The sequence below is a fragment of the Amphimedon queenslandica genome, unplaced genomic scaffold (genome assembly GCF_000090795.2).
Source record: "Amphimedon queenslandica unplaced genomic scaffold, v1.1 AMPQUscaffold_13479, whole genome shotgun sequence".
Taxonomy (NCBI): Eukaryota; Metazoa; Porifera; class Demospongiae; order Haplosclerida; family Niphatidae; genus Amphimedon; species Amphimedon queenslandica.
Genome location: NW_003546285.1, coordinates 157,529 through 163,873, shown reverse-complemented (window position 1 = coordinate 163,873; position 6,345 = coordinate 157,529). Strand labels below are relative to the sequence as shown.

The following is a 6,345-nucleotide window of genomic DNA, read 5'->3' as shown; positions in this document are numbered from 1 at the left end:
AAGCAGTCACCACCTTACAGGAGGTCTCTTTACTCTCTCGTTGCTATGGGCTGCAATTTCGGTCGTTCCGATTAGCTTTAAACGTACTTCGTCGATCGGGAGCATTACCCATTTTGGTGAAAAAGAATTCATTAAAGTATACAGCTTTTCCACCTACTGCACCTGGGTAAGTGTTCTATTTATAGCCGACTGTTCTATTAATAGTATGACATCATTGTTTCTATTTTTAGGTTGTATCAACTTCCCCCACAGTAGTTATTAGAACATTCACTGGTAAATTGTGTTATTTTTTTTGTTGACAAATTTTGTGTGTTACATTGTTTGCAAGTGGAATGTGTTGATAGATTTTTATAATTATTTTAAATTATTATTTATTTGTTTTTTTTTAGTTTAATTTTAACTTTTTCGTTGTTATTTTTGTGACTTGAAAAAAGTAAATAATTGAATAATAATAATAATAATAATAATATTAAATATTAACAAGAGAGGGCTATATAATAATAATAATAATAATAATCATAGGCCTAACTGAGGGAAAAAAGAATTAAAGATGTTTGTAAATGTTACTCTCTTTTAGCAGCTGCTCCGTCATCTTGATTTGGATCGTTGTGAATAGTTTCATCGCTACCATTGATGCCATCTCCTGCTGTTGAGTCAGTCGGAGTCTTCTTTGAAGGATAGTCTTCATAACTAGAAAAGAGGAGAAGAAAGAGTGGGAAAAATAAATTATATATCAGATAAGGCCTATACATGAAATACACATATTTAAGAATAAGCTATTATGGACACTCTAAAATAAGGACACCTCTATAATGAGGACAGGTAGCATCAGTCCCAATACATAAATGGTGTTAATGAACCTCTGAAATAAGGACAGGTTCATAATCAGGAGCTAGGGTATTATTGTGTACCAACCCAAGGTGTAGACATGTTGACTGCATGTAATTATTATAACAATGTACATGACCTTAGACACATGTTATGATGTTGGACACACCTTGTAGCATTGTGATGGTACACATGTTAAGACTCAATAGTAACATTGTACATTTACAAGTACACATGACCTTGAAGGCTTGAACATTATGTTATGATGTTAGGGACACCATTATGGGGTACATGTTAAGACTCAATAGCAACATAGTAAATTTACAAATACAAATGTCTTTGACTATATGTTATGCTGTACCCCATTGTGTGGACATAATGGTGACATAAACAATGTCCTGATAATGCTTACGCAAAAAGTGGTCCAAGTTCCCCTCTAATCAAGGCCAGTACAAGAGGTAGACCAACGCAAGTTGGTACCAGATAGAGTAGAGCTGGTTGTGCCGCCTTGAATATGTGCATGATGGCAATGGTGGTCCCGAGACCGATGATGTAAGCTATGAAACTGGTGTAGAAGTAACCTCTAAATTTTGATGGGTGGTGGCTACGAAAATACACAGAAAGTTGATCAAAAATTTTAATTGGTGGCTCACTTAAAATCAAATCGACAAAGGAGGGCAATAAAAAGTCCTGCAAAAAATGAATAAAAATTATTAAACACTAAAAGAGGTTTCCATACCTGGTATAACAATATCCCCTAGGCCAAGCATCCCGAAATTTGAAGCGTCCATTCCATTTTCAGGAAGATCCAATGGAACCATCACTATAAGAGGAGAGAAAGGATCACGTGATGGTCACATGACTTGGGTTTGGTTACGTTTGATTGGAGCGTCAAAGGATTTGGCTACAGTTACCATGACATCCGTTCCAAAAACCTGGAATGGAATTAGATAAATTTGAGAAGGAGGGAGGCAAATTGAAATTACCCAAAATATATCATAAAGGAAAAGACCTCCAAGTAATGTACAGCCAACAGGAATACTGAGGAAGAGAAGAGGAAAAAGGAAGAGAAGAAATGAGAGGAATAAGATCACAAATTGTAATGTACATACATGTATGTACATGTATGTCAGGGGTCAATTACAAAATAGAAATTCATTAAAAATCCAATTGGAATCAGTTCAAACTTCTATGCAACATAAAAACATGTACATAGTTACATCAGAAAAATTATAAAATGGAGAATATACCATAAATCAAGCTTTTCTATACCCATGAGCTAGCAAGAAGCTAAGCACTATACTGCAGACTTAAGCCTCAATTGTAATGGGCCCCAGGTCTGATGTACATTATAAGTACATGTACATGTACATTGTAACACTTACCTCTCTAATGATATCAACTCAATTGCATTAAAACAGAATGCCACACCCATTATATTATTCAATACCCAATTCTACATAGAAAGAAAGAGATTATGATAGCCATTTTATATATAAAAGCAGCTACTTATTACTTTAGTTAGGAAATGCCAGGCAACCAGTAATGCTGCTAGTACACATAGGCCAACATCAATGACTGTGAACTCAAACTTGAAGATATCTGAAACAAAGGATGAATGGTATTTGAATAAGAACTAGCAGCTGCCAAAAATGAGTAACTCACTGAGAAGCTTGTCCTTCCCTTTCTTTTGAAACTGGAGTATGTATGTAGACAGATTAAGAACATTGACTAAACTCAATAAGTAATCAACAAGAACACTAGAAAAAATATAATAATAATAATAATAATAATAATAATAATAATAATAATAATAACAATATTATATCAAAAATAAACATTTCTATTTATAGTAATAATAATAATAATAATGGTAATTATATTATATCAAAAATAAACATTCTATTTATAGAAATAATTAACATTTAATTTAATCATTCATGTATAATTATACGTGTAGCTACTACAATATTGGTAGAAACATAACACATTCAAACGAACATTTATATTTAAGCGATTTCTTTTTTATAGTAGCAAGATTAATTTCTTTACCTTGAGGCCCTAGTGACAGCAGTGACACCAACGCTGAAGAAAATCATATTTAAAACCATGTTGACTAGATCCTTCGGGAGATACTGAGGAAAGAAAGAGAACGAGTGAGGGAAAGGAGAGGGAGAGAGAGAATGAGAACATGTCTAAAAATATACATATAAACAGGAGAGGGTGTGGCTCAAAACTTAATTAATTTTTTATTTATTAATACCTTGAAGATCATGTAAAGACTGAATAATGCGACGCTGGCATAAATCGGAAACATGGCCGCCTCTCTCATACGAATACGCTCCTCGGCCTGCTCTCCCTTTTTCTATAAACACAACAAAATATCACGTGATAGTCACGTGCTACATGATTTCCAAACCTTTAAGTTGTAATGATAAACAACAGAACGGAGTGAGCCTATAAATATAGGGACCAGGGCCATTGCGAATAGGAATATATAAGCCGTAGCTAGTCCTTCCCTCGAAGCTGCTTCTCTTCCCGAGACATTAGAGGCCAGGCTCTCGTTATTCTCAGTTTCATTGTAGACAATAGACTCAGTGTCAGCCATTGTGGTGCGATTGAGCAACGTGGGCGTGGTCAACACTGGTTATTAATGTTTATTAATAAAGTGGCTATAAATAGAGTTAGAGAAAGTCGCCTAGCATGCAGGAGCTGAGCAGTGAGTAGGAGTCCCTGGCAGGAGCTGGTTGCAGTAGTTGGCTGTTTAGTCTGGCCACCCATGGCATATTGATCTAGATTTGCCTGACTGTGGCCTGGCCTGGGCCCCTGCGGCTGTGAGACTATAAAGCTGTGACCCATAGGCGGCTGCAGGATTTGACTACTAGTCGGGCATGGGTGTGGTACAGGAAATGGGTTGGGCGCGCGAAGCGCGCCGCGATTTTGGCCACACCCTCTTTTACGCACCCTTTTAAGCACAATTTTTTGGTAGCGAAGGTTATTGTAATAAAGTAGTGGGTGGTGTAGCTCCATCACTGACTTCTGTAGTGGTAATAGTACTAGTAGTAGTATTAGTAGAGGAAGTAGAAGAATAGGGTGATGGAGAATGAGCAACAATTAACTGTACATCAACTGTAGCTGTAAAAACTGTAGCTGTATCAACCACAAGAGTAGACTGAGACTCATAATCATCAACTGATTCAGCAAGAAACTGACCTAAAGTAAGAATTATGAGATAATCTGTAATATTGACTTCTATACTGTACTTACTAGGTTCACTTTGTAAACTGTTGTTCCTTTTTAGCAGGCTTGTTCACAAAGGACATAGTGAAGCTAGTCCATGCTTTTAGATATTGTTGCTGTGGTGGCCCACTGTGATTGGCACCAAAGTCTTACCACCTCGAGCTCCTCCTTTATTTAGTCTCTCTTCATCACCTTGTTATCAGCCTGCCATTTATGCATTCATAATAATAAGATTTTCATAAACAAGCGTAACAGTGTAAAAATAATTCCTATAATTGATTTCACCACCTTGCATGCATAGCTAGGCACTTATTAAGACTTATAGAGGTTCTCTCTACCTGCAAATGCTTCTAGAGAAGTTGTTAGACAGTATCTCTATGTTCTCTGGCTGTTAGAAAGCTCATAACTTTGTCCCGTGTGTAAGCCGCCATTTTGTTTTCCGTGGCCACACCCACTTACGTAAAGGAGCGTGGGCGGGTGGTTGCTAAGGCTTGTTATTTCTCCAATACAACATGTATAGAAGAAATGTAAGTGTGGACATACAAATATATATATATATATAGATAGCGCGACGGTGAAATCAATTATAGGAACGACCTGGGGGCTTCGCCCCCAGGTCGTTAAAAATTGAAATTATAATTGCAACAACTGTTATTAACTATTAATTAACCACAGAATAACTATTAATTATGGTGATGTCACACTTCCGGTCAGAATTTTTGGTCGGGCATTGCCCCTAAATGCCCGACCCTGCAGCCGCCTATGGAACTGACCAGTAGTGATATTATCAAATAATAAACATTCGTTCACTAGTTGATTGTACTTATCCCGTCCACCAATCACTACTAGTGCAGGTGAGGTAGAGTCACCATTGATAATAGCACTAGCATGATCAGCTCTCCCCTTAGTCCAGAGTCCCTCACCAGATATTGATCCTTTTTTAATACTCTCCCAATGCTAAATACATGAAATATAAACATAATACCTTATAAGGTAAAACAAGCGATTTAGATTAATTTATCAGAAATACATGTACATGTACATGTATGTCTGCTATTTTGAAAAGAATAGCCTTTTGCCTTTATCAAAACTTTGCTAATCATCATGGTAAAATCAGTTTTATAGGATTTAATAATCTCATGACTGTCATAATAATAATAACTTAATGTATAGTTACAGCAAAGATCAAAGGCTTAACAGTTGTGATAAAACCCATAGAACACTCCGACCAATACCGCAATGTGATATTATAAATAGCACACTCATTTATTTAATGTGCAGCAGTGTGATATCAGTGATAGCAAATTTTATTTTTAAAATATTATAATTAAATCAATTTTGATGAATAGAATGTCACTTAAGTGATCTGCAAAGTCCAGGAGCCTTTATTTTGAGGAAGTGTACAAGTTGATTGTGCAATTCTCTAAGTTTCCAGAAATAAGTGTAGACAAGGTCTTCTTTGCCTCATGACTTTTTTTGTTGACACGAACCGTGTTTTTAGGCATGACGCCTTTTGAAGCCATATGACAGCACTCTCTTCTGCGTAGACAAACCTTTGTGGGCCATTAAGTTTGAGTCTTCTCCTCTTGGGAGTTGGGAGGAGGTACAGGTGCTTGTCCATCAGAGCATCCTTCGGCCATTTTGATCAGACAAAGATGACAGAGCAGTGAGCACGTGCAATCTTTGCTGGAACTCTACACTAAAACAATTAATACATGTGGCGTCGTGTTCTATTGAATTTATCCGCACTCGCTTCCGGTCTCGTCGCTAAAAATAGCGCACTCGGCCTTCGGCCTCGTGCGCTATTTTTAGCGACTCGACCGGAAGCTCGTGCGGATAAATCCGATAGAACACGCCGCCCCATGTATTAACTATTACATATCGAACACAGAAAGACAATTGCTCCCTCTTAGCAAGATCTCTACATTCATCAACGATAATGCTATAGTAACCAGCATTCTTCACTTGATCGCAAATGACCTTCTGCACGTTTTTGGCAAGAAGATGTAGAAGCTCATTTTGGATACTATGAGAAGTATAGGATGCATTTCTTGGCCCATCACTCAAACGTGAAGCAACAATGGAATCATGCTTACCTACTAGGCCAAGTATTGTTAAGAAGTTACCTTTGTTCTTTGAGGCCACTTCTCTATGTCCTCTCAAAGCAATTTCCTGAGTAGCACACAACATAAGAACCTCCAAAATAGATATTATGTAGTGCCTATTCCTACTAATCTGTTCCTTTCTTTGATTACTCAGAGATGTTGCAATGAATGT

General features: G+C 37.0%; 1 protein-coding gene across 1 annotated transcript; it reads right to left on the bottom strand.

The window, feature by feature from the left end:
* Positions 1–489: 489 nt before the first annotated feature.
* On the bottom strand, positions 490–3,484 carry LOC100639398 (minor histocompatibility antigen H13-like). Its single transcript, XM_019994240.1, has 12 exons — positions 3,248–3,484; positions 3,092–3,193; positions 2,881–2,963; positions 2,494–2,588; positions 2,345–2,430; positions 2,214–2,284; positions 1,815–1,869; positions 1,706–1,763; positions 1,568–1,651; positions 1,482–1,518; positions 1,241–1,432; positions 490–690 (listed from the first exon to the last, which is right to left on the bottom strand). Exons 1-12 carry the CDS (start codon positions 3,434–3,436, stop codon positions 564–566), a joined length of 1,179 nt encoding a protein of 392 aa, XP_019849799.1. The 5' UTR covers positions 3,437–3,484; the 3' UTR covers positions 490–563.
* Positions 3,485–6,345: the final 2,861 nt, after the last annotated feature.

What these genes read in the sequence shown, in the direction of transcription:
- LOC100639398 (XM_019994240.1), bottom strand. Translation starts at nt 3,436, where the DNA reads ATGGCTGACACTGAGTCTATTGTCTACAATGAAACTGAGAATAACGAG. An exon ending in AGGGAAGGACAAGCTTCTCA is followed by an intron (nt 2,431 to 2,493) that starts GTGAGTTACTCA and finishes CCTTTGTTTCAG; the next exon opens with ATATCTTCAAGTTTGAGTTC. An exon ending in GAGTTGATATCATTAGAGAG is followed by an intron (nt 1,870 to 2,213) that starts GTAAGTGTTACA and finishes TCTCTTCCTCAG; the next exon opens with TATTCCTGTTGGCTGTACAT.